At 36.0% G+C, this 27,741-nt stretch overlaps 1 protein-coding gene and 1 long non-coding RNA gene across 3 annotated transcripts in view; one reads left to right on the top strand and one right to left on the bottom strand.

Moving 5' to 3' along the window:
- The window catches only part of LOC134654117 (rap1 GTPase-activating protein 1), a 433,547-nt gene that overhangs the window by 131,338 nt on the left and 274,468 nt on the right, over positions 1-27,741 (top strand). Inside the window, exon 2 of one of the 2 annotated variants that reach the window (XM_063509551.1) lies at positions 957-1,172. In XM_063509551.1, the coding sequence (XP_063365621.1) occupies positions 1,099-1,172 (74 nt within the window). In that variant the 5' untranslated portion in view covers positions 957-1,098. Of the gene's footprint in view, positions 1-956; positions 1,173-27,741 lie in introns of those variants that run through there. The other variant, XM_063509550.1, reaches the window with a different exon arrangement.
- The window catches only part of LOC134654145 (uncharacterized), a 299,175-nt gene that overhangs the window by 213,776 nt on the left and 57,658 nt on the right, over positions 1-27,741 (bottom strand). The gene's annotated exons all lie outside the window — the stretch shown is intronic.

Below are 27,741 nucleotides of genomic sequence, written 5' to 3'. Positions count from 1 at the left end.
TAAAAAAATTGACTTTAAAGCTAACCTAAACACATAGCAGTAATTTGTAATACCTAACTGCATCGTCTCACGTTCTTCAGTTTGCCTACTATACATCAGTTAAACTTATCTTTATTTATCGAACCTTTCTGGCTGGCCAAATTCGTTGCGTGTTTCTAGTAAAGGATGAATCCATGCAGTATCTTTTTTTATTTTTCTGTCGTTGTTTTAGGTAGTACAAATACCTATATAACACAAGCTACTTCAACGGCTTCCATTTTGTTAATATACCCAAGATGCCGAGCGGTCCAGCCGCTTAACGCGGTTGCATCGCGGTTTCATCGCGGCTGGCCGCCATAGCGGCCAGCCGCTATATCAACCGCGTCAGGCGGCTGGCCGCTCAAACGAACCGCCTAAGCGGCCAGCCGCTAGTGCGTATGGGGCCTTACATTACAAATTATACGGCAGGTTATTTCTAAGCTACGCTTAAGTTTTGAAAAATCATTCAATTATATATCTTGTGCTGATAACTTAAGGTGTTTAATTCGTTATACGTGATACATATTAATTAGGCTTAGCGATTGTGACATTTAAACGAACAAGATGAAACGAACAACAATTTAAATGTCTAACTCTAAGTCAGTCTTGTAAGTCTAGTCTAATGCTCCAATGAGATTTATAAACAATGATGAAACAATTTCAATAGCCCCAAACTAGCCCAATTGGCATATAATGAAAATTGTCTCTAACTAAAACAATGGAAACTATTCTATAGTGATCCTTTCTAGAGATGTTGAGATCAAAAGGGTTTAAAGTTCATGATTCGCTTTATACCAAAGTTCTCCGAGTTGATTAATTGTTAATTTATCAAAGTTGCTAATGATTATGGTCGCCAATACTTGAAGTACAGTTCAAAGATGTTGGTTTAAATTAAATTATGTAGTACACACATTAACTTAGTCATTGTATTGTTTCAGGTTATTCACCAGAGAAACCACCCTCCAGTTTTATAAGTGTATTTAAAATAGAAAAATATTGCTCAGTGTAAATAGTGCGTACTTAATTAAAAGTGCTAATGTGCCAGTGCCAAAGTGAGAAGTTGTCATGTGACGATCTAAAATGTTGAAGATACAAATGCTAGATTCCATCGTCAGTAATGAGGCGGATGAAAACCAAGAGCCGCAGCAAAACGGGTAAGTACTTACCTAAGTAGACTGTGTATGATTAGATTTTTACCATCCTGGATTTTTACCACAAAAATATTGGGACGATGGTGAGTAGATTTTTTTTGGGTCTCTATTGTTTCCCAAAAAGTTTTATGTCATACTTAATGTAATGTTTGTCCGCATTTTCGTTAGTCAAAATTTATTTGGTTTAGAAACGCGTCACTTTTCAGGATTGCCATAAAACAAATCTAACCTATCTATAGGGATAACCTTACGAAAAGCTTGAAAAGTTAACGGTTTCAGTTTTATGACTAATGATAATATGACAAACAATGAATTATGAACATTATGTTGGGAAACAAAGATACCCCTTTTTAGGGTTCCGTAGCCAAATGGCAAAAAACGGAACCCTTATAGATTCGTCATGTCTGTCTGTCTGTCCGTCTGTCCGTCTGTCTGTCCGTCCGTATGTCACAGCCACTTTTCTCCGAAACTATAAGAACTATACTCTTGAAACTTGGTAAGTAGATGTATTCTGTAAACCGCATTAAGATTTTCACACAAAAATAGAAAAAAAAACAATAAATTTTTGGGGTTCCCCATACTTCGAACTGAAACTCAAAAATTTTTTTTTCATCAAACCCATACGTGTGGGGTATCTATGGAAAGGTCTACAAAAATGATATTGAGGTTTCTAATATCATTTTTTTCTAAACTGAATAGTTTGCGCGAGAGACACTTTCAAAGTGGTAAAATGTGTGTCCCCCCCCCCTGTAACTTCTAAAATAAGAGAATGATAAAACTAAAAAAAATATATGATGTACATTACCATGTAAACTTCCACCGAAAATTGGTTTGAACGAGATCTAGTAAGTAGTTTTTTTTATACGTCATAAATCGCCTAAATACGGAACCCTTCATGGGCGAGTCCGACTCGCACTTGGCCGGTTTTTTATATAGGAGGCAAACGAGCAGACGTGTCGCCTGATGGTAAGCAATTACCGTCGCCCATGGGCACTTGCAACACCAGAGGGGTTGCAAGTACGTTGCCGATATTTAGGATGGGACTAGATGACGGAAAGAAGAGCAGGGATTAAACTATCCGGGACAGCAACCAAACATATTGGAGCGATAGGGAATCTTCCTTGTCGTAACCTCATGGCTGAGGGACGTGACGATTGTGGGCACTCTTCACCAGTGCTCTCCAGGCCGCTCTGTCCTGGGCCCCGTGCATGCTAGCCTGCAGTGTGGCGTTTGTCACCAACGTTATTCTGTCCGCCCTACGTGTGGACATACGTCACATACGTCCATCCCTACGCTTCCTTGCCATGCGGCCAGTCATAATGAGCTTTTCCAAGCTATCTGGCCCTGTCCTGCTCAGATGGCCGAGGATGCCAAGTACACGTTGGGAGAAACAGTGGAGAATCTCGGTCTTATGTTCCGTTCGTCAAGAATAGATCAAATAGATGCATTTGTACGGCGTTCAGTCCATGAGATTCGGAGCAATAGGGAATAGGTTACAATAACCTATTCCCTATCGCTCCAATATATTTGGTTACGTTTTACAAAACGTTGTTTTTTCATCCCAGGCATAAAACATAACATCTGAGATACGATTATTTCTCCGCAATTGTTGTTCCAATTGCCATAATACTTTGTATGTTATTGACAAATTCCTCAACGTGTGCCTACTATATTTAAAATTGCCAGAGGCTTAGAGACACGCTGTACTCGTATATGCAATCGCAATGTATACCTAACATGACACGTGCTAATTAACACAAAGCTAATTAATGGACTATTACCAGTCAATAAGTTCACCACTATCTTTTAATGCAACGTGCAAAAGATATCATAATTAAAGTAGATTTTGAGATAAGAATCTACACCGTATAATTATCGCTATCAAGGCAATTAAGAGTGTAGCGGCTATTACGAGTGAAGTCGGTTGAGATAGTTTAATGGCTGGTTAGCAATTAATTTGCGAGTTCTGTTCAAATGTTGCCTCATTTCGGGCGTAATGGCTACGCGAATTTCAACTGTTTTAATGTTAGTCGGACACCGAAAATGAAAATGAAAAACGATTTATTCAGTAAGAACAAGCATTTAACAAAATACAGGTAAGTATGCTTAGGTATGCTAGATAATACTTAAATGCATCAATGGTCATAGGTACAAAGCTTATAGTATTTCATCGTACATGGATCGCCCAATTGGATTAAATAAATATGTACACGGCCTCAAAGTTATCTAAGATTTGCTATATAATACTGAAAAAAAAAACAATACTTCCCAGTACATATTAGTAAAGCATCAGTCAAAGTGACTGTCGAATTATTACACTTCATAAAAAAGGAACCATGGTTGAGAGCGCCATCTACTATGTATTAGCATTAACTTCATGGCTATGAAATGCTATAAGCCCGTTTCTACACTTGTAAGTTTTACTTACGTAAGTAGGGACAAAGCTATTTGTTAGAATGAGATAACGATATTCATCTCTCATTCTCTAGTATAGCTGTGTCCCTACTTACGTAAGTAAAACTTACAAGTGTAGAAACGGGCTAAGGAGTATAAGGTAACCTAAGGCCGCCTTTACACCTGTAAGTTTTACTTACGTAAGTAGGGACAAATCTATTTGTTAGAATGAGATAACGATATTCATCTCTCATTCTGTGGTATAGCTGTGTCCCTACTTACGTAAGTAAAACTTACAGGTGTAAAGGCGGCCTAACCGCCACCTTTTACCGAAAGTTCATGACAGAAATGAAATTTATTTTACTGCCAACTCATTAAAAAGGCTGTCAAATGAACACCAGTTACATATTATAAATTCATTCGTAATTTAACAGCACCTCAGTCTTATTCAGAAGGTACGACAATTCATCAACTAAATTCATTTGTAAGTCAATCTACTATGCTTACATGCGGATAAAATAGAATATACATATCATACTTTACTCGTGATTATTAATTATATTTGCAATAGAAGGCATATGATATAGTTATATAAGTACGTTTTCTACGTGGATTAATTTGACGACAAAGCTTCTCATACCTATCACTGTGAAGGGAATATTAATTATACACATAGATACTATTATAGACTTATCGGGTTAAACACTATTCGCATAAGTTGACGATGTTCTTGTGGCCTTGCTAAGTATGTAGGAATACTAAAGGCGAGTAAAACAATGTAAAATATTGTATAGGCAGTTTTGACAACCGTTTTAAAGTCGGTACCTAATACTTAACCCCTCATATGCGGCCTGTCAAATTTGATAATTGAAAAAGTGACCTTGACATTTAAAACAATAGATTTAAATTCTCACGCACGGATCCGTGTTTAAGCGTACGAAGGGTTAATAGGCACAACTCTGTACAACCTCCATTATGAGGTAACTAACAAGGTTGCCAAGCGCTGACATTTGACAGTCGAGTTACCACAGATAATTTATGGTATACAACAATATTTCAAAGATGGGCATTTTTATTACCTATCAGTTAGGTACTCCCAAATTTCAATTTTAGATTTAGGAATTTTTCGACTCAGAATCACGAGATCAGATTAGGATCGAAACCTAATATTTAAAAAAGTAAAAAAGTGTCCCCAAAATATCATAAATTTTTCGTTTATCCGTTTTCTTACTCACTCACTTGAGTCACTAAATTTTTTCGCGTCAAAAATTTTTTTCTTTGTCATTTCCTAATCGGAACACGATACCGAATATGCCCTTAAACGGATCCCCACTATTTTTGTTACATCCTGGGCTATAACCGCAAAAATCTAAGTTCGCAAATTGCGGGCATTTTTCTCTGTCACCCTAATTACTCCTTCATTGGAGTAAAAGAGAGATCCCCGCAATTTGCGAATATCGGTTTTCGCGGTAGCCCCTCTGTTATGTCCTAATAATAGTAAGCTACTTCGTACCTAAACTTTAGCTCACAATAAGTATCAATCCAAAGATAAGCAAGGGCAAAGCCGAACACAGTTTGATAAAAACGTCAGCCGTCGACAAATACAAAGACATAAGAAACCATTAAAGAAATATATTGGCCATTAAACAAAGAAGGTCCGTGGTCCAAAATAGGTAATTAACTTCCCCGGGGTGCTTAAATATCACTTACGGAGACAACACCAGTGAAAGAGAACACACGGAGCATAAAAATATCCACGAGCGGAAAAGCAAAATTAAAATGTTAAGGAATTTTATTTAGACTAAGTAGGTACACCCATTTCAGACTTAGTTTGGACTACTTTAACCATCATCTTCCTGGCGCCGTTCCATCTTTTTTGTGCTGTGAGCCTGAATAAATTTTACCTCTATTATAGAGATGAATTTATTGGGATTACTTCAATTTTCTCATGATGCAACTTTTTACATACATTCTAAAACACTCAAACTAGTTTCAAACAGATAAAATCAATATCAAAAAAATATTTTTAATACTCACAATTCTCACTAAATGTCTAATTATCTAATACAGTAGGCTCTTCTTCTGATGTCTCTGCCTTATCTTGCACCAGGCTCTGAGAGTTTTCTAGTGTTGGTGTTTCTAGTGTTAGTGTTTCTAGTATAATTTGTGCTGTGCTATAACTGTAGGCTAACATCTCCGCTTGCTTTCATACCGCATGCAGACGTAACTTGAATTCACCTACATTCTATTTTCTATCCTATTGATTGTCCGCAAAATAACAGACGCCGCGTCGCCATCGCCGTACCTATAACTTTTTATAGACTCCATTTCGTCGGGTAACAAGTAAAAGTCACTAAGTACTATCAAAAAATTAAAGTAACAATGCACTTTATTACACTTGTAACACGGTTTATTGTCCAATAATTTCAATGGTGTTAGTTAGTGACTTTTACTTGTCACCCGACGATTTGTACTAAGTGTATGTCAGTCGGGCTGAAATAGTCTTGTTTACTAAAACCTAGTCATATTTTCTATTAGAGTGTTTGTTGGATTCGGTCTGTTAATTTTGTTAGGGTATTGTTGGAATTACAGTAATCTTAATCATCTGATTAATACTTGTGTTTGTATCTCTTTACCTATCCAACCAAATTATAGTGTCAAAATCACAGACTTAAATATACTGTGGTCAAAATTTTACGTATGCTCAAGTGATCATCTCATATCACGAGCGATAGACACTTTTGGACGCTATTAAGACACGCCTCCCGGCGGTAGCATGGACGCGTTTTTATTGCCTGTCACCAAGTCACCATACTTGTCACGTTCTAACAAGTAGGTATGTAAGTGAGCGTTTTCCAAAAAAAGTGTACATGTCATTCATGTCTTCAAAATATTGACTTCTTGGGCTCATTTTACTCAGAATCATTTGTACATTCACGCCTCATACATGAAAAAATGTGTCCCAAAATTTTGTATGAAATTTTTTTTTCCAGTGCGTCACGTTCATACAAATAAAAAAAATTCATACAAGAATGTGATGATCAGGAAAGTAAATTTTTGGACACATTTTTTTATGTATGAGGCGTGAGTGTAAACAAATGATTCTGAGTAAAATGAGCCCAAGAAGTCAATATTTTGAAGACATGAATGAAATGTACACTTTTTTTGGAAAACGCTCAAGTGCGATTGAGACGCATAACATATTACGACAGGTAAGAAAAACACAACCATGCTACCGCCGTAGAAATCGCGTTCCACTCACCAAATCCCAACCTAGACTCGCACACTATAGTTAAATAACCAATTTCCCAATAGAACTCTCGGTCTGTCCAACCACAAAAACAGTGTTAGCAAATATTACTTCCTGGCCTTCCACATAACACAAGACCGGCTCAGGAGTAGAGAAACCAAACAGAAGAACAGAGCGTCACACTAACGGTAAATGTAGGTACTATACATTACAGAACAACATGGACGTGCTTAATTTTTACCCGACTACGGCAACGCAAAGGGAGGGTTATGATAGTAATTTCAATTTGTCGGCACGACATGTAATATTAATTAATATATGTAAATAAATAATAATAGGTATCACGTATGTAGATAGGTACCTAGTACATACCTACTCGTACATGCTAATCTTAAAAAGTTTCTGCGGTAAATCTTGAGAATGAACATCTTGACGTAATCTATTTGTTTTTCTATTATAAAATATATACTAGTTATTGAATGTAGGCAGGTACCGAGAGCCCTAGGTTAGATTTCTTTATCTAAAAAACACATTTATTATGAAATCTTTTGCGTAACGTAAACATAAACACGGTCAAACATGGTATTGCTTGTGCTCGTAAACTGAATGAAATGACTTCGAGGGCGACGCTCCCGCCGAGACGACGCCGCCGCCAAAACAAATGCGAAAAACCGGCCAAGTGCGAGTCGGACTCGCGCACGGAGGGTTCCGCACCATCAACAAAAAATAGAGCAAAACAAGCAAAAAAGCGGTCACCCATCCAAGTACTCACCCCGCCCGACGTTGCTTAACTTCGGTCAAAAATCACGTTTGTTGTATGGGAGCCCCACTTAAATCTTTATTTTATTCTGTTTTTAGTACCTATTTATTGTTATAGCGGCAACAAAAATACATCATGTGTGAAAATTTCAACTGTCTAGCTATCACGGTTCGTGAGATACAGCCTCGTGACAGACGGACGGACGGACGGACGGACAGAGGAGTCTTAGTAATAGGGTCCCGTTTTTACCCTTTGGGTACGGAACCCTAAAAAACGGTCACCCATCCAAGTACTGACCCCGCCCGACGTTGCTTAACTTCGGTCAAAAATCACGTTTGTTGTATGGCAGCCCCACTTAAATCTTTATTTTATTCTGTTTTTAGTATTTGTTGTTATAGCGGCAACAGAAATACATCATCTGTGAATATTTCAACTGTCTAGCTATCACGGTTCGTGAGATACAGCCTGGTGACAGACGGACGGACGGACGGACAGCGGAGTCTTAGTAATAGGGTCCCGTTTTTACCCTTTGGGTACGGAACCCTAAAAACCGTCCGGGGGCCATTCCATTTGCTTACAAACAAGTTGATAGCTCAAACCAGTACAAGAGCGCTCAACTCTAATGTTAGGAATAGTTTTTGAAGTGAAAACTTCTTTAGCGGCGCTGTGCACTTTTTGAGGTGGGGAAAAAATGATAAACTCGAGACAGCGTAAGGCGATCACGTGACCGTAAGGGGCGTAAGGCGATCACGTGACCGTAAGGAGGCCACTCATAATTTAAATGGCATTTAAATCAATAAAGAAAAATTCAATGTTATTTGACATTTATGTTGCGGACTCCTTTTCAAGACTCTTTACCTATGTTCAAATAATTTGACGTTGTCATGGCAGTATGTAAATAAACATGTCAATGAAAAAGTGTGATCTTATTTGAGAATGATAATAATATATAATAAATAAATAGAATACCTCCGTTAAACTTACTTATATATCGTGTTACCGGGCGTCGGTAACATAGTGAGGTGAGTTTTCACTTCTATCGGCACTCCCGGAGTGCAACCGTTGTTGCTTGTTTTATATAGATAAGCGTGGTACCCTAGCCCTCGCGAATTATTGTTTTTTTGTAATTATTATTGTAATTCACCTCCTGCTTCTAATCAGGGTCACTACTGTTCTAGGATAGGAGGCAAATATAACTGATATTTACTTTTAAAAATTAATTTACTCTTGTGTACACGCGTCCAGGTTTAACTGTTAACTCAATACGGTTCCGGGAATGTATCCGGACGTCCGAATGCGTTAGTGAAAATACAGTGTTATTTTGCAATTGGTCAGTGTACAAATGGACGAACGACGTTTACGTCACATTCAGTAAACGGAAGGAAAATTGGTGAAACAAACATGAACGTATATGGCCGCTATACTTACTCAACCTCGTATCTTCAACACTCATTTGATGACAAAAACACTCGTATTCCGAATGAAAGAAAAGCGACATTTCCATAAAATGATTATTGCAGATATGAGGTTGAATAAGTATTGCGACGATATGTCATTTCATGAAATCTGGCACGTATTTTCTATGAAAATGTTGACAGTTCAGTACTCGTGCCGGCTCTTATGAATTTACCTATTTCATGAAAATAGATTGTTCGAGCGATAACAACGGTTTAATTAGGTATCTTGTAATAATATCAGTTAGCAAAGTATACTCGTTGTTAATTAATGAGCTGGTTAACGAGCAACTTATTTCTGTCTAGTCAAGACACTTTAAATACTTAAAGAATCTACTAGCATTTTCCAGGTTTAAGCCAGATGGTATCAGCTGTAGGTATCCTTTCTTTGAAATGCATATGTGTATTTTGTGTACGTACTCAAAAGCTTGTGCTCATCAGAGGATGAATAGAGGAAGTTAGGTAGTTATTTTACCAGTACATTTTTATACATAGTTATAAGGCTCCGATTTCCGTAGATATGTTAATTTTATTCCATACAATGTGACATTTTACGCAGCGTACGATGTCAACCTTAGGTATTTACTTAACCTAAACCTTGGCCTAGGTTGTGTCCAAAATGCCCTTAATAACGTGTCAATGACAAGCCCTTTCAGGTATTTTTATGATATTAATGCAAATGTATCGACACCTATAATTTTCCCCCGTCATCCGTGACAAAGGTATAAGCTGTCAAAGGCATCGCCTCGTTACAGCGTCACTTTACCCCCGAAGGCCGTAAGAAAATATCGTGTAGAAGAAAATGTATCTTTAAAACGACTAGTGTAAAACGAGCTCTGGTGTGTATTCCCGTTGAATCTTCGGGAGCGAGCCAATTGTGTTCTAAGCTAAGACTAACAAAAGTAACTTGATATCAAGTTTTGTCTTAACAACTATGTGTAATATCACTATTAGACTTATATAGACCGGGATATGAACCGTAATTATTGTTTTCGAGCTCCCGATATTTCGACGCAGTTAAGTACATGCATCTCGTTCACGGGTAACTGAAGACATAGTAAACGTGACCAGGGTGAATGTTGTTTTGTTAAAGTTTAAAAGTTTTTGAGGAGGCATCATCTTATTCTGGTATTTGACAACAAGACACACTACGGACAGACTTTTTGAAGTGAAAACTTCTTTAGCGGCGGCGCTGGGCACTTTTTGAGGTGGGGAAAAAATGATAAACTCGAGACAGCGTAAGGCGATCACGTGACCGTAAGCCCCGTAAGGTGGCCACTCATAATTTAAATGGCATTTAAATCAATAAAGAAAAACTCAATGTTATTTGACATTTATGTTGCGGACTCCTTTTCAAGACTCTTTACCTGGTCAAATAATTTGACGTTGTCATGGCAGTATGTAAATAAACATGTCAATGAAAAAGTGTGATCTTATTTGAGAATGATAATAATATATAAATAAATAGAATACCCCCGCTAAACGTATGTATCGTGTTACCGGGCGTCGGTAACATAGTGAGGTGAGTTTTCACTTCTATCGGCATTCCCGGAGTGCAACCGTTGTTGCTTGTTTTTATTTGTTTTACATGACAAATGTGTTTTTACTTATAGCTGTACAATACGGAATTCCTGAAAACAATTAAGCCAGTAAAAACTGGCGTACTTTGAACAAATTTTTTCTCCTACAAAAAATCACCATGCTTATGTTCACGTTCTTATTTCAGAGTTCCAAAGCTACTTTAAAACGGCACGTATTTAACCGGTCAACTAATTAATCGAATTTGGGTAGTTTAAAGAAATAGAAATGGCTACTAAAATTAATAGTTTGGCAACAAAAACAGAGCCTTAAAATATGTCAATATGAGTTGTATTTTAATGCCGTTACAGCTTTTGATTATTTTTAGGCAGGTACCAAGTATTTATGTGGCAACTGAATTATTATATTGGGGACCATTTATGAAGCACATTTTAAAAAGAAAACGGCTATCTATTAATTTAAAAATGAAGTTCTTTTAAAATATTTTGTTTGGTCATTACACGGTCAACCTAACACGCTCCTCCTCGCTTCGCTCGTCGTCGCACCTATCTGTTGACTTTAGCAGAACACAGTGGTAACTATTGAAATTAGTAATTAAAAATTTAATGATCTGATGGTATAATGGCCATTTGGCGTTTCATGATTAGAAATTTCGACTATAAGTATACTGACCATTGCGTATTGGTAAATTAATTTGAGGTGTTTTGTGTAACAAGTGACCAATATTCATTAAATTTAACTGCTTTCGTGTTAAAATACTACCTAGCTGAAACGATATGCTCAGTTATGATTAGTTGATTACTTAGGTGTGAACAACTAGATGACAACTAAATTTTATGATATTAGTTGCCAATTTTTTATTTTAGACGCCAACCTATCACTTTAAGTTCCCTATAATTTTTTTGGGTGGCTTGATTTTGCTGCCAGTTTTTTTAATAATATGAGGCTTATATTTGAAGCTAATATATTTTTTTTGGCGCTAAAATATTAATGCACAGCCAAATTATATTATTATATGCCCAATTAAAGTTCCTGTTTAATATTTTAGTTGCCCGGTTAATAATAAGCCCTTTAAAACTCGCCTAAAAATCATCACTTGTGCTCGGTTGAATTATAACCGAGTGTCGAAAGATTTCATTGTTTTCCGTACTGCTAGTTGTAGCAGGTGTGGGAGGTGGAGATCTTGTCAAAGTGGGTGCGTCTAACGAGCTAACTTTGCGTATTTGATACTGATATGTGGTTAAGTTATCTGCTTGGCCTTGGGCTTGGCTGAAAGTGTGGTTTACCTTTAAAACAGAAACTTTCAATGTTTGTTCGCAAAAAGTTGGAAATATGTTCCAACTACCTAGTTACCATGTTGCTATTGGGTAAGTAAGTGTACCATCAAGCTGGCTAGTAAAGAAAGAATAGAATTTAATGCTCGTAAGAATTACAACTAAAAAAAAGCGACCTTTACAAGTTTCTTAGTATCGTCTTATTGAGTAATTGAGACTGGGTAAAATACTAAGTACTTACTACTCATTCATAATATGACGGTAAACAGACCATCCAAATTATCGTAAAATATCTCTGGCAGAGCCACTCCTTACCTGCCTTCTTAATTCTGTTAAGAAAAGTCGGGTTCAAGACTCAAAATATAAATTATAAAATTTTCTATTTTCTGTAGATAAATTCCTCGTTTGTGCAGTTTTTGATTTGTTATAACTTCATAACTTTTGAAGTTTTAATTAAAAGTTCAGTAAAGGACGCTATTTTTGTTACCAATTAAAAGTATAGATTTTGTTCGTTATTAATTTTGTTTTCCAAAAGTTTGGTTGGATGAGCAGAATTCCTTCTTACCTACTTATAAACTCGTACTTAATCTTCGTAATGTACCACCCACGCAAGGACATCATTTTCGGCAAGTCTGCATGTCCAATAATAGATTTTCTCGTTAAAGTTTATGCAATAACCCAGTAAATATACGGTTGCGACACGCAATAGACTGTTTTTTTTTCATTCTTAGTGTAAGGGTGTAAGGCCTGAGTGGACGCTCGAGTTGGGCGTGCAGCGGGGCGGGGCGTGCGGCGTGCATGTTAAACAAATGCAAACGTATAGGAGCGGCCTTAGTGCACGCTGCTCAAATTACTTGTGAGCCCGACGCCACGCTGCACGCCCCGCCGAACGCTCCGCTTCGAGCGTCCACTCAGGCCTTACACTTAGGATCCAATACCTACCTAAGATTTTTAGATAATGTATGCAGGAATCCTCCAAACTTTTCATCTGGAATTCAGTTTATCGGCATTATTTATAAGCGCCCATTGTTTTCTATTCACAATAATAAAATTCTGTAAAAAGTAAGTAGCTATTTTGATTAGACGCTCATTAAGTACCTACTTAGAAATACATTTTTATAAGAATCATAATATACATAATGTAAAAAACGTTTTTACTGCGTGTGTACATATTTATGACCTTGAACACATAATGGTATTTTGTAGGATTATATTATGCCCATTCAGCTATTATTATATGAATAACTAGTATGAGCGAAAGGTAAATTGACTGGAGTATAAGAATTAAAAACCCATTTTAATAAGTAACGAATACAAATACATACACACTATTTACCCTTATTTTATGTCCAATGTACGGTTCTAAGAATAAATAAACAGCCCAAACGGTAGTGTTTACCTAGGACCGAACGACCGAGCCAGATGTTATTCCAAATGCGTCACGAATTGAGACTCAGGCGCCATTAAAAGTTCCAACTTTTCTATCCATTTACCGCTGTATAAAAAAATAGACGGGGAGAGTGTGTAGGGAAGATGGCATTGTTAGGAAATGGATTTCTACCCTAGGAGAATTTAATCTTGGCCGTCTTATAGCTCGATCAGATTCTACAGATTGTACATAGTACCACATTGTATGACTTCATAGAATACGATTCGGATGCAAAAAGTTAAACCTGTCATCAAACAAAGCATAATCAGAATAACATGGAGCATACTTTACCGAACAACCGAACTATCTCAATTTTAACTGCAGCAATTTAGGAGCTTTAGATTATAGAAACGGGACCCCAGCGACACTTCACCGAAACCACGAAATTCGACGCTGGAAAGTTTGAGCGCTATCAAATCCCTGGTTTAGGTTTGTAATTCATTTTGCTTACTGATCATATCGATAAAGTCAAACCAGTTTATTCCTACCCCTGATAACGTATGGTTTCCACAATTGTTGGAGCAGCTTTATGCTGGTACAAGTTCGCAGTCGTGTACACGTTTTGCGAATAGACGATTCAAAATTAATCTCGTTCCTGGGATTAAACAACGCGCCCCGCTTATAGCTAAACCGGGGATAATTACTAAAAAAGTATTGTGGTTACTATTGTATACAATTTAAAATTATTTACCTACTATTGATAATAATCAATTAGGAATTGCATGATTACTGTTCTAGTAAAAATATAGATACTGTAATAAAACGTATTTTCCATCAAGCACGTAATTTACCTTTCAGAGTTTAGGGTAATGTTGAGTATCGGAAACAGTTAAGGTAGGGACAAACTGAGCCCGTCTCTATTGTGTTTATTACAGTGTGCAGGATTATTTTATGGAAAATGTATTTTAGGCAAAAATACAAAAATAGAAAAGAGATAGTTACGTCAAAATTTCCACTCACAAGAAATTTGTTGTTTCGAACGTTAATGTAATGCCATCTGTTGTAATTGTAAAGAACCAGTTTGACAACGAATGGATTGCGTTCAATAATAATCTAGTTAGTAACTAGATGGCGTAACAATCGACATCAGTTTAATATAACAATATATATTTGGTCAACCAGATCTTGACAGTAGAAAAAGGCGGCAAATTTGAAAAATGTAGGCTCGAAAGGATATCGTCCCATAGAAAATTTGAATTTCGCGCCTTTTTCTACTGACAAGATTTGCTTGACCATCTATAAGGTATATATTTTACAAAATACAAGAGGATAACTGTATAACACTTTTATCTTTTTCAAATGATGAATTTGAATTATTATTGAAGTTGATTGTCATTAATAATGTCAAGTTCCTACATGTATTCCCTTTTGTATTGTAACGTTACTTTCCATCCATATGCCAACAACGTGTTTCGTGTCATTATGACAATTTATAACCTATTCATTTTATTTTCTTAGGGTTTTTACAATAATAAGGAACAAAAGAAAACACTCCTTAACAAAATAGTGAAGCATATGAACGTCATAACATTGATAACATTCCACGTCACAGGAGTGCACGCCTCATTAAATTGCAGTAAAATATTTGAACACGTGTCTTATTTTCTAAGAAAGTAATTTCTTTAAGGAACATTAAACATCAGTTCAGTAAGTTAAGTACCTATAGTTCATTTTTTTTAGCATTAGAAAAAACTTGCAAGAAGGTATTACTGAACCGCAATTAAAAAGGGATTGAGATAGCTGTCAATCCATATTGATTTAGACGTAAGTGTATAGAAATCTGTTATTTCTATTCCCTTTCTGATCGCGGCATGATAATAAGCGATCTTGACATGTCTTTTAATTGAAAAACGCTTTTTAAAAATCAAAAACTATTACTTATGAAAACAGAAGAATATAAATGATCGTATTAGACTCATAATCAGGCCTCGGAGTTTTTTTAGCACGGTAAGACTAAGGAGAGCTATGGAGTCTTTGTTAACATTAAAATTAAATTCATACTCATACTCATCCTCATTAATTAAGTTCGTCCGAATCGTTTTATAAATACTTAGACTACTTATATGTAATTAATTCTGTTTACATATATTTAATTAAATGTTATATTATAAAAAAGTAATAATATGTATATGTGTATGTTAATATTATTATATTACCCATATTGCAGTGTCATCGCTCCAATATTTTATTTAAGTACTTAACGTACCTACATACTATAATTACTGTTAAGATATTGATATTGGTGTCTTGAAAATGATGCCCATGAATGCGACTTACGACGTTTATACTGCCCATTATGTATGAACGAACTGTTTTGTAGACGTAAGGAAGAGTAACGCATAACTATTCTAAAATATTGTAGCTCTATATCAACCTTAATGAATAATAAACAGTTTTAATATCTATGGAATATCGTTTTAATATGTCGAATACGTATTACCAATGTTTATAATCATAGGTTGCATGTCTTAAGTACTTTTTTAAGTGATAGGCCACTTATGATTAAACCTCTTTACCTAAATATGTGTATGAGTAAATCAGATGTCACATTATGTCATGAATATATAGTTACGTATTTCGTTATTGTGATGATCGCTGATATTTATTAGGTCTAGAGTTGTACATAATTTACTTGTACTTAATTAATGAGGATGAGTATGAGTATGAACTTAATTTTAATGTTAACAAAGACTCCATAGCTCTCCTTAGTCTTACCGTGCTAAAAAAACTCCGAGGCCTGCTCATAATTGTTACAAATTTGCCGTAACTTATTTTTAAAATGTGTTTTTCAGTTAAAAAACACATCAAGATTGTTTACCTTATTTTTAATGCTAAAAAAAACGAACTATATTACCTCACATCCTATTAATCGTATGTATTGCCAAAATTAAAAATAATTTCAACAAATTCTTTTTAGCTTAGCTATAAAAATAGAATTGAGGTAAACTTTGAGATAGATTTATTATACTACTACTATTACTTTAAAATAGACGTAACTAAACAGACTTGTAACCATTGTTACCAATAAACTTTCATTTTCATTTTTTTTTTATAAATAATCGTTAGCTGATGTTGTTAGTGAAGAAGTATCTAAACAGCAGAAGCATTTAAGCGTGCTAGGTGTTCAATATGATCTACATACTTATACGAGTTATATCTTTAAAAAAATGTTCAGATATAGATAATTTTGACCACCTCGTGTGCTGCTTCTTTCCCATCTCGCAAGTTGTTAAGACATATTACATCCTAGATAGGTAGAAGCAGAAGTTTGTATACTGTAGTAGGACTAATTTAATAAAGTAGAACTTTACATCGTCGTAATCCACGGAAAAGCAACACAATCTGCACGTGAAAGTCGCAAAGTTAAACAAACATTGAAATAAAGTAATTTCGCCCTCGCCGCAAAAAATCCCACATCTGGAACGGCACGTGGCAATCAAAGAGCTTCCTTCCGGTGCAATCCCCTCGCAAAACCCTTCGCTCAAAACAATCGTACACGCTCCTGAAAGCGACCTTAAATGAATAGACATACGTGCCGTTTTTGTATAACGAAGTACAGATATCAACTAAGGACGAAGACAATAATGCGACCGCATTCCGATTTGCCCTTACGTGTAAGTTTTTGCCAATGATTTATCAGTCTTATTCTGAATGCAGTGAAGTTTATTTTTGTATATGTGTTGCCAGAAAATGTGATCGTGAAATTGGGATGGGGGTTATAAATGTTTCACCTAAGTTACGTTTTTATTGGTTTCTTATGGCGATGGAGTGCAGAGGGTTTTTACTCGTTAGTGAGTAGTAGTGAGCCATAAAAGCTGGGACACTGGCATCTGGGCTTAAACAAACTTGTATAGTGTGATCTGATGTCAGCATCAAAAGTGAGGGACCAGTCTATGTGAATTTGTATCTCTTACAAAAAAGATTAACATGAGTACTTATACATTGCATTAAATTGCCAATGTAATGTTATACAAATACGTAAATACATAAACACGGTCTGACAAAATTATAACTATAGTCATGTAGATTTACCTAGTGAATCAACAAAAATCCATGTCAATTCTAAGCATGCTACAGAAGGTTTATTTATCTATTTCCACGGGAACATCAAAAAGGTTTATTTCAATTAGCTTTATTAGAATTTCCTTAATATTTCGGATTGCTCATGCTCAACAACTACCTAATTTACTCTAGGCTTCGTAGCAATTTGTTAATTAAGTAAGTAACTGTAAGGGCTAACTTCTAACTAAAATACTAACTAATTTCCCAAGAAATAATGTTTGTAATAGTCGCACGCCTTAATAAAATCATTCGTCTTACAAGAATACTAAAAGAAAGAATAGCAAAGAATACGAATTAGATAAATCTAATTAGTCTGCACTGTGCTGCCTTTACTTTAGTAGTAAGTAGTGTTGATTAGATTTACATTATTTTATTTCTCAATAATTTAAATAAGAGAAATGTCACTCGAACGCTCTTTGTCTGAAACAATTTTGATACCAATACCAATTTGAATGACGACCTATCAATGTCAGATACATTTGTAAATTATAGGAGTAGGTAATAAAAGAGCAATAATCATCATGCAAACCATAAGGGGTCATCCATTAATTACATCACACGTTTAGGGGGAGGGAGGAGGTCAAGAAAATGTGACATATTGTGACATGGGGGAGGGGGGAGACAAACTTGTAACGTCACTTTAACTTCATCAGTAACCGAAAATTTATTTATTTTATTCGCTGTACATTTAAATAACAAGTTTTTAAAACTATAATCGTTTTTATTAGTTTAATTTTCTTTCCTAAGCAGTTTTGGGTTATAAAATTACTAATATTTATATCGTCAAAAATATTTTGATAAAATATTAATAATACTTAGGTACTTACTTAATTCGATTTGGCGATTTCGTAGAAAAAATGTGACGTCACACTACGGGGGAGGGGTTTGCCAAATGTGACCAAGTGTGACAAGGACGGGGAGGGGTCAAAAAACCTAGAAATTCGTGTGACGTAATTAATGGATGACCCCTAAATAATTTTTGTGACATAAAAGCCTTTGCTGCGTCACGTCACGTCACGTCACGGAACCGGCGAAATACCACACCCTTCGGCCAGAAGTCCGCGCTCCTGATGGTTTCCAGCAGCGGCCGCCGCAAGCGCACCTCGAATTAGCTGGTGTGAAGTGGCAGGCACTGCCAACAAGGCTATTAGCGGCTGTTGCCGTTACTAGGTTTGGGGTAAGATGAGTGTCTAGCCCGCAGTTACGCACTAACATACGAAGCCGGATTCACGGCTGGTCGATTTCTAATTTAATAAGGCGCAGGAAGCGGCGGGTTGTCGGAGGCGTCGTTAAGCTACGCAGTCGCGTGTGGCTTGTTGTTCCTTTTCAAATTGCTGGCTAAGAAAAATAGTGTGAAATAAACCAGGGGGGGTTATGAGTTTTTGTATTTTGAAGTAACAATGAGCTATAGTTTCGAAGCTTCGGCACACACGGTACAAACATATATAATAGGTTGTCAACTTTTAAACAAGATATTTATTACAATCAATCAATCTTTGGGTAATATGGCTCCATCGATACTGTCGATGATTTCGCCAACGTCAAAGTGGATCCCACGTGGGATCGAATTAATATTATTTGTAATAAAATTCAGCCAGTGTACGGTATAAAAGTATAAAATTATGGCCTCTAGGGCTCTAGCCAGCCACGGTTAGAGGTAGAAATACCAAAATAAATGCTCTAGAGCACGACGTTGTTCGGTAGTCTGGTTCTCAGTTCTTGTAAGGCGATAGCTAGACTTTACAAGAACCCGGGTTCCACATTAGTTTACTGCATAATACGCTATCAATATTACACTTTAAACAATATGAATAAGCAAAAACAAAGAAATTAATGACGAGGCTATGTTACCAAAATGGCGGTCGACGAATAACCCCCAGATATTTATTTAGTATCCAACGTAGTATGGAATCAGAACCGCGTAAACCCGCTTTTCAATTAATAAAAAAAATGTTCGGAAATATCGAAACAAATCCACTCCACAATACAACTGATAACAATGGGTTCCGTCCGAGGATTTATCGGGTGGCAAAAACCGACCCGCCAAATATTTTTTATTGCGATGATACCAATAACTCCCTTTTATAACTGGTATGTTTCTTATTGTACCAATAAAACAACAACAAAACAAACACGCAACGAGTAAATTATTCTTTAAATACGTGTCTGGCATTGAAAGACCCGGATTATGGTTTTACATCAATGCACCTAATCAAATACCTACTATCAAATCAGCTTCTTTTTTAGAACTATCAAAACGATTTTCTAATATGGAATTTATATGAAAACGTGTGTAGTGCCGTCACGGTCAACTCACCTACTTTTTATGTTTCAATCCAATCTCATAATTATCTGGTGCTTTATTTCGTGCACGGTGTGAAATAATTTATTTTAAGTAGAGGAAAGTACCCAATTAGGTTGTTTCCTACTATTGAGTTTCTTTATGTTCTATTGAGTAAACGTCTAGAGAAAATCTCGCATTAGATTTTTAATATTTTTAACTACCATAAAACAGTTTTAAACCTAATTTTCACATTTTCAATAATAAAGCAAACCTTTTTACTTTTCACCTTTATATCAAAGTTCAAAAAAGACAAATCTTGGTAGGTATTTGTAAAAGTGACAAAAATGAATCAACGCGAAATTAATTTAATAGGCCAATATGGAGCAATGTGGAACACACCAACAGCCTATAGGAACGGTACGTGTGCTTGCAAATCAAATAGAGCTTTGTTTCAGTACCCTCTTATTTATCGCTGGAGTGTTACCATTATTGACAAAGACTTATAACTAGGGTTTGCACGACGGATCCGAAATGTATGGGAATATCTGCGGATCCGGATCCAGATCCGGATAATTTCGGATCCGGATTGCAAACCCTACTTATAACTATTCAGATACGATGTGCTTATAGTTACATAGTTACAAATAAAACGTGTCCTTCCTTAAAGTATTTTGTTTTAACAACCGGAATAGGAATCTTTGACTTATGTGAGCTCATATCAGGTGAACCTTACTAAACTTGGTCAAGCAAATCTTGTCAGTAAAAAAGGCGCGAAATTTAAATTTTCTATGGGACGATATCCCTTCGCACCTACATTTTTCAAATTTGCCGCCTTTTTCTACTGACAAGATCTGCTTGACCAAGTTTAGCTTATGAACTGAAGTTTTCGAATAGGTATATAATTATTATTGAAATATTATACCCAACTTTTGTGAATGAGAATTTTATCTTCATGCTTCTCTTAAGGCTTGGCCAGACACAGAGCGCGACGCAGCACCGCGTCCGCGCCGCGCGACCGCGGCACATGCTAACAGGTTACCGACGTCAAACAGACTGCGTCCCGCCGGTATCACGCCCCGCTTCTGTCGCGCCCCGCGCCGCGCGGCCCCTTGCGTCCGCGCAGCGCTGCGCCGCGCGGACGCGGCGGGACGCGGCGGGCCGCCGCGTCGCGCTTTGTCACATAAGTCGGATCGGACGTTAGGCAGCGAGCGGTGGCGCGCGGCCGCGCCGCGTTCCCGCTCGGCCGCGCCGCGTTCGCGCGCGCGATGAGGGCGTGTTGAGAGCGCGGTCCGCGCGCGGCCTGTTTGAGGTTGAGGGCGTTTTTATTTTTCGTTGTAAGTCGAAAAAATCGTTGTCCCGCCACTTTCATAGTCAATTACTCTGATTACACTAAGATTTGTATTAAATTGTAAGCATTTTATCAATGCATAGCTTATTAACTTTGTGTTCACACGAAAATAATGCAATTAGGTATGTTAAATTTTAAGCAAGATCCAAATAAGTAAAAAAAAAAGTCATATTTTAACGTGTCCCATACCCTCTGAGTAAAGTTTGGTATTCAAAAATGAATACTACATTTGATCAATTTAAAGTGGTGGGTATATCGGTGGTGAGTTATTGAGTGAGCTGTAATTTTATACCTAAAAACAAGGGTATTTTAATATAAATTTATTTGACAAAAATAGATTTTATCGTGTCCCGCGAATCAGCGTCAGGCGGAATTTCCGCTTAACGACACCGCATTTTCTACGACTTGGCAACAAAATATTGAATAAATTCATTCAACATTTTGAATAATAGAACATTTTTAGTCTCTGGTAAACACTATTTTGTTGAAAATGATGGTAGTTAGTCAGTAAATGCATCTTATTGTGGTCGCGCGCATCTTGATCAATAAACTACTTACTTGAGGTACTTAGTTGAGGGTAGATGATAACACGATCAAATAATGTAGGTTAAAGTCAGGTCGTTCAGTGACAGATCCAGGCGGTTTTGTATTTGTTTGGTTAACTAATAAATCTTATAACTACCCGAAAATGTAAAAAATGATTGTTTTTATTGTATTTAAATACCTAAAGATACAGACTATAGTGTAAAAATATCATGACGGTTTGCACAGGATGTAGTAATAGTAACTTTACATGTTTTTATTACAGTTTGTCTTGAGAGTTAAACAATAATTATTAGTTTAAGCGGGATCAAAGCGATTGTTGTTTATGATAATTTTGGTGTGTATTTGTAATACATACACTGTTATACTTAGAGTTATTTAATGGAGACTGAAGGATTTTTTTATAACTGTTTTGCGCTTCTACTTAGTGTATAATCTGGACTAGGGCTTAATATTAAGTATTTTTAGGGTTCCGTACCCAAAGGGTAAAAACGGGACCCTATTACTAAGACTTCGCTGTCCGTCCGCCCGTCCGTCCGTCCGTCCGTCCGTCCGTCTGTCACCAGGCTGTATCTCACGAACCGTGATAGCTAGACAGTTGAAATTTTCACAGATGATGTATTTCTGTTGCCGCTATAACAACAAATACTAAAAACAGAATAAAATAAAGATTTAAGTGGGGCTCCCATACAACAAACGTGATTTTTGACCGAAGTTAAGCAACGTCGGGCGGGGTCAGTACTTGGATGGGTGACCGTTTTTTTGCTTGTTTTGCTCTATTTTTTGTTGATGGTGCGGAACCCTCCGTGCGCGAGTCCGACTCGCACTTGGCCGGTTTTTTGATTACGTTGTTTACGTGTATCTTACAGAGAAAATTTATAAAACTTTTTTCAGAAATTTATTTTCCATTTATGATCGACCATTATTGGTTTAACATTTAAATAATATTATTTTATTGTATATCTTATACCTATATAGATTAGGTACGTTTGAATTTATAAATCTCAAAAGTCTTAGGTTTAGGTATGATGAGACATGAATGTGAAGAGATTGAAGACTGATTAAAAAAAAAACCAAGTGTGAAATGTGGAAACTTATATTATTTGATTGTTGTTTAGGTTTGGTTTCTAATGAATAATATCTGAGTACTGAATAACATACTGAAACGGCTGTCATTATCTCATAATCATGGTCGAGTAATGTGTAGCATTGACTAATCGTTTATAAATACCTCGCTATATGATCGTTGCCTTATAGTTCTTAAGCGCCACTTCGAGTTCTATGTAACGCCACTGTCCTATTATTTCTGTGATACAATTCCTAAAATTAATGATGACATCTAAAAGATACATAGAAGATATTTTTGTTAAATACATCGTCTTTAATTCGTTGTCTTAGCTAAATAAATATTATTAAAAAATATTCCGTATTTTTCACACAGGAGAAAACAATATAATGTAAGAAGTACAAGAAAGTAGCGTTATGAATACTTTTTATACTATAACTTTATTGTTGTAGTAACAAATACGACCAATTATATTTTATTTAGTAGTTTGATTTGCTTTTGTGTGATTAATAAAGAGAATAAATTTCTAATTTTCTCTACTTTTTCTTTAATGCCTTCCAAAATAGTGGCGCAATGGAACCTCTTCCCAGCATATGCGAAATTAAAATGAGATTATCTACTAATACAGAAATTATTTCTTGATGAATTTAGTATTTCTACGTACTTTATTTAATATACTATCCATTAAGGTATATTTTACAGTAATCAAGGAGACATTTTAAAGTGGAACTCCGCTAACGTCACCTACAACGAAAAATAAAAACGCCCTTGAACAGTCATCGCGTCGGCAGTTTTTACAATAAAGTATATGAAGCACAAAATAAAATATAGGTATATATTTCTTCAGCTCGCTATAATTTCTGTATACTCATAGAACTATACCTGATCTTATTATATTGAAGACACATTTTTGTAGTAGGTATACTTACCTACATTATAATAGAAAGGAAAAGTTTCTTGTTAATTATGATAATGATGGATACGCAAATAAATTACTTCAAGTTAATCGCGTTTAATGTAAAACTAAACAAGTTTTGTAGGTTGTTAAAGCAAGTAACAAATCACGGAGGAGTTGGATGTTGTTATTTAGTTTGCATTTACAACAACAAGTACTTAGCCTACCCAAATCAGCAACTAAATAATTACTTTGCCTTGAAAACTACCAACAACAGGGCACTATTCGTGTAAATTACATTTAAGTAAACTTCTAATACAATGTTATAAACAGAAGATGCCTATTACCCTATCTCATGTTTAATTTAACACAATAAACTATTGATCTTAAATAGTTTAACTTGTCAAAAAGAAAAGGCTATTGATCTATCTATTGTTTTAGTCTAAAATTTATAGATGTATATTCATTTTATTTTAATGAAGGTACCTTCATGACTGGCGCCCACGGCATATTCACCGAGCTGGCGAAGCGCCTCGTGGAGGCGACGGGTGACAAGAGGGCTGGCTCCTACCTGGCGCAACGCATTGGTATTGCCGTCCAGCGCGGCAATGCCGCCAGCCTTCTTGGCACCCTGCCCAAAGGCACAGAGCTGGAGCCACTTTTTTATTTATAATTTTAGTTTATGTTTTAGTTGTAGCTTTATATAGTTTTTAATTTTAGTTTATAATTTTTCTTTCATAATACAAAGTTAACTTTGCGCGTAATAATATGTTTTTCTAACTCCATAAACAACGAGCAATTTAATGCCCCTAATAAATAAAATAAATAAAATAAAATAAAAAAGCCTTTTATTTCTCGCGAATATAAAATATACAGTCACATAACATAGTATTAATTATCACATAAAGACATGCTTCGTAGAAAGTCACAGTACATTTCTATAGGTCCCTATTCTATCATGCATTTTTTTATTTATAATTACTCATTAAGTTTAATACATTTAACTAAATTGAATATTTTCATGTCATTTCATACTAGAATAATAAAAAATATAAAAAAAAAAAGATAATACAGTCATCAAAATGCAGATAGTAATTTAAATGTCAATAGTCAATGGTAATATAATATAATAATAAAGTGAAGCAATGTCAGGCGAGAACCCCTCTTAGCTGAGGGTAAAGGCCTCCTCCAGAGATGACCAATGGTCTCTATCGTTGGCTTGTGTCATCCATTGTTTGCCAGCCGCGTGTGTGATGTCGTCTTCCCACCTGGCTCTTGGTTTTCCTCGCTTTCTTTTGCCGAGCGGTCCTGGCCATTTAGTTAGCACCGTTGTCCAGCGACCGTCGCTCATACGGGCTACGTGGCCTGCCCACCGCCATTTCATTTTTTTTTTATGCCCCTACTCTTACTAAAATCAGTCAAGATTTTTTTTATTTTTTGTTTATTTTTGTCATTTATTTTACTTGCTTAAGCTCTATATTTGCACAAGTTTGCCTATCCACGTCCACGGCCCACTATTTGCGCATTTTTATCCTATAGTGTGTTTTGCGGTTCATAATAAACACTAGTTAATTTTACACACCCTTTGTTTGCTGACGTTTTTGCAATATCTCAATGTGGTAACAAGAAGCTGCTTTTATAAACAGCTAATTCATTCGGTCGGTTTTTTGGCATAAGTAAAAAATGGATAGTATTATTAATAAAACTGCTCCTTCATAAAAAGAAAATAGGTTGCTTTTAAATTCGATTAGGTTGCTTTTGTGTGGCGGACTTAATAGATTAGAATAGAAATAGAATATAAATACTTTATTTACTGTAAAACATAAAACTTAACCTAATACATCTTATTCTAATATATTCTAACACCAAAATGGATGCCACTCAGCATATGCCGATGTCTAAGGTACTTACCTATAGCCATGGCGTTGGTTTTCAGGGCACCCAGGGAAAACACAATAAAAATAAAATGAAACAAAACCAAGCTAACATGTGGGAGAAAGTGACGTTAAAGCTTAATGCCAGAAGACATTCTCTACCAATCAACCATGTGCTAAATCGAAAGATTGCGATTGAGTATATTTGTGTGTGTCATGCGTCTCGACAGCTGCGATTTGCGGACACCTGATCTAAGACAACAAATCAAACCTACATACGAATTGGTATAATATACCTAAGTCTGCAAAAAACACGATGGTGTCAAAAACTTAAAATTAAAAGGAATAAATTATACATCAACGGGTTGGAATAAGTTCGGGTACGCAATAGCAATTAGCCTGTGGGATGTTAAGCAAGATTGCACGCTAGGCTAATCCGCGGTCAATAAATTTATCCTAAGACTTTAAGTGAACATTAAACAGTTACGATGTAATCTTTACTTTGTAACTACGTGAATGTTTTTATTTTCAAATGGGTGTCTTTTGAATACCTACTTTTTCTAAACTCTGATGTACTTATATTTAAGTATAAAAAAAATACTTGGAACTTTAATTTAGCACGCGGTTAATAACTAAATAGAGGTTACAATAAATAAAGCTGAACAGTGAACGACAGTTCTTAGGCAATAACACCACCGAATACTTTAATATAAGACGACTTGCAAAAGTGTCACACAATTAGATAAAAAATGCAAATTCACCTCACCAGAACGTTGCCGCTCTCACCACAACATTTGCTTTTTGAAGTGAAAACTTCTTTAGCGGCGCTGGGCACTTTTTGAGGTGGGGAAAAAATGATAACACAGAACTCGAGACAGCGGCAGCGTAAGGCGATCACGTGACTGTAAGGGGCGTAAGGCGATCACGTGACCGTAAGCCCCGTAAGGTGGCCACTCATCATTTAAATGGCATTTAAATCAATAAAGAAAAACTCAATGTTATTTGACATTTATGTTGAGGACTCCTTTTCAAGACTCTTTACCTATGTTCAAATAATTTGACCTTGTCATGGCAGTATGTAAATAAACATGTCAATGAAAAAGTGTGATCTTATTTGAGAATGATAATAATATGTATAATGCAAGGCGGTGATCTTGGACACGGCGCGGATAGTCCGCCGGTTCCTCTCTCTGCGGCCCTGACCACCGGCAGCTTGAGCCTTGCCCCGCTGCTGGCGGCACCCTAGGTTAGGTTTTTTATAATGTGTTTATATGTATTTTTTTATTGTTTTGTAAGTGTTTTTATATTTCACTTTTATATTCTAAAAGGCGGCATCGTCAAACAGCGGTCTTGACATCACTACGAGAACCGGGGATAGAGCAACACTATGACGTCTGTCATCTAGAGATCGGTTTTTGCGCGTGATCGGCGTCGCGTATTACCTAAGTCCAAAACTCTGATTATTATTGTGATTCCCTAATAAATATTGTTTAAAATGGTGCTCTGGTGTTTTTACCCTTACAGCTTCAGAAGTGCGATAGTGATTCCTCGCCTACTACGATATAATTTGTCGAAATTGACATTACGAAATTTACCGCGCGTAGTCCTTCCTTGTTTCATTGTTCTGATCGTTAATCTGATTGTAATGAGTAAATGCACCAACACCACTCATCAGTTAGGGACTTAAATATACAAAGTCCAAGATTGGTGTCAAAATTATATCTACAAGAATAACCTACAAAATTAACCTGTGCCGGTTATTTGCTGCTGGCGTTATCGTGCCTTTGTCTTGTTTTGTGTTTGATTTCAGATACCTATTTCATTTTATGTACATCAGTGATCATGACTGTCAAAAATAATACATATTGACAGTGTAATAAAGCTGCTGGCATGTATGTATTACAATATTCACAGCAGAAGATCACAAGACATAAGCTGACAGATACCATTAGGTACTCTTGAATTTTGATATTGGTATGAATGAAATAAATCCTTGGGATTACAGAGTAACTCAGGTAAAAGTTAACTCAGGTAAGAAGTCTGTGTTGATCCAACACCTAACAGTGCTCCGGGGCCAAAGTGGTAAATATTCACTGCCTCACTTATATGTTGTGTTATTTTGGTAATTCATGTGCTTTCAGATACGTAACATAATGTAATTAAGTATGTCTATATGACATATTAACAAAATGATATGAACATTTTCTAAAGTTTGTGTCGTGGTGAAATTTACGTTCAAGTAAAAAGCATATTATAGAACAAGTTTGGTAATGTAAATTTAGCCTTGATTGATGCTATATGTATGGTGGTATTATGCTTTCATGATTAACAATGAGTGCTATTTAATACTTTATCCTTTCAGTCAAATTAAAATAGATTACAAGTTTTCAAAAACACTGG

The sequence above is a fragment of the Cydia amplana genome, chromosome 14 (assembly GCF_948474715.1).
Source record: "Cydia amplana chromosome 14, ilCydAmpl1.1, whole genome shotgun sequence".
NCBI lineage: Eukaryota > Metazoa > Arthropoda > Insecta > Lepidoptera > Tortricidae > Cydia > Cydia amplana.
The sequence above is the reverse complement of the archived record's forward strand: the minus strand, read 5'-3'. Positions and strand labels throughout refer to the sequence as shown.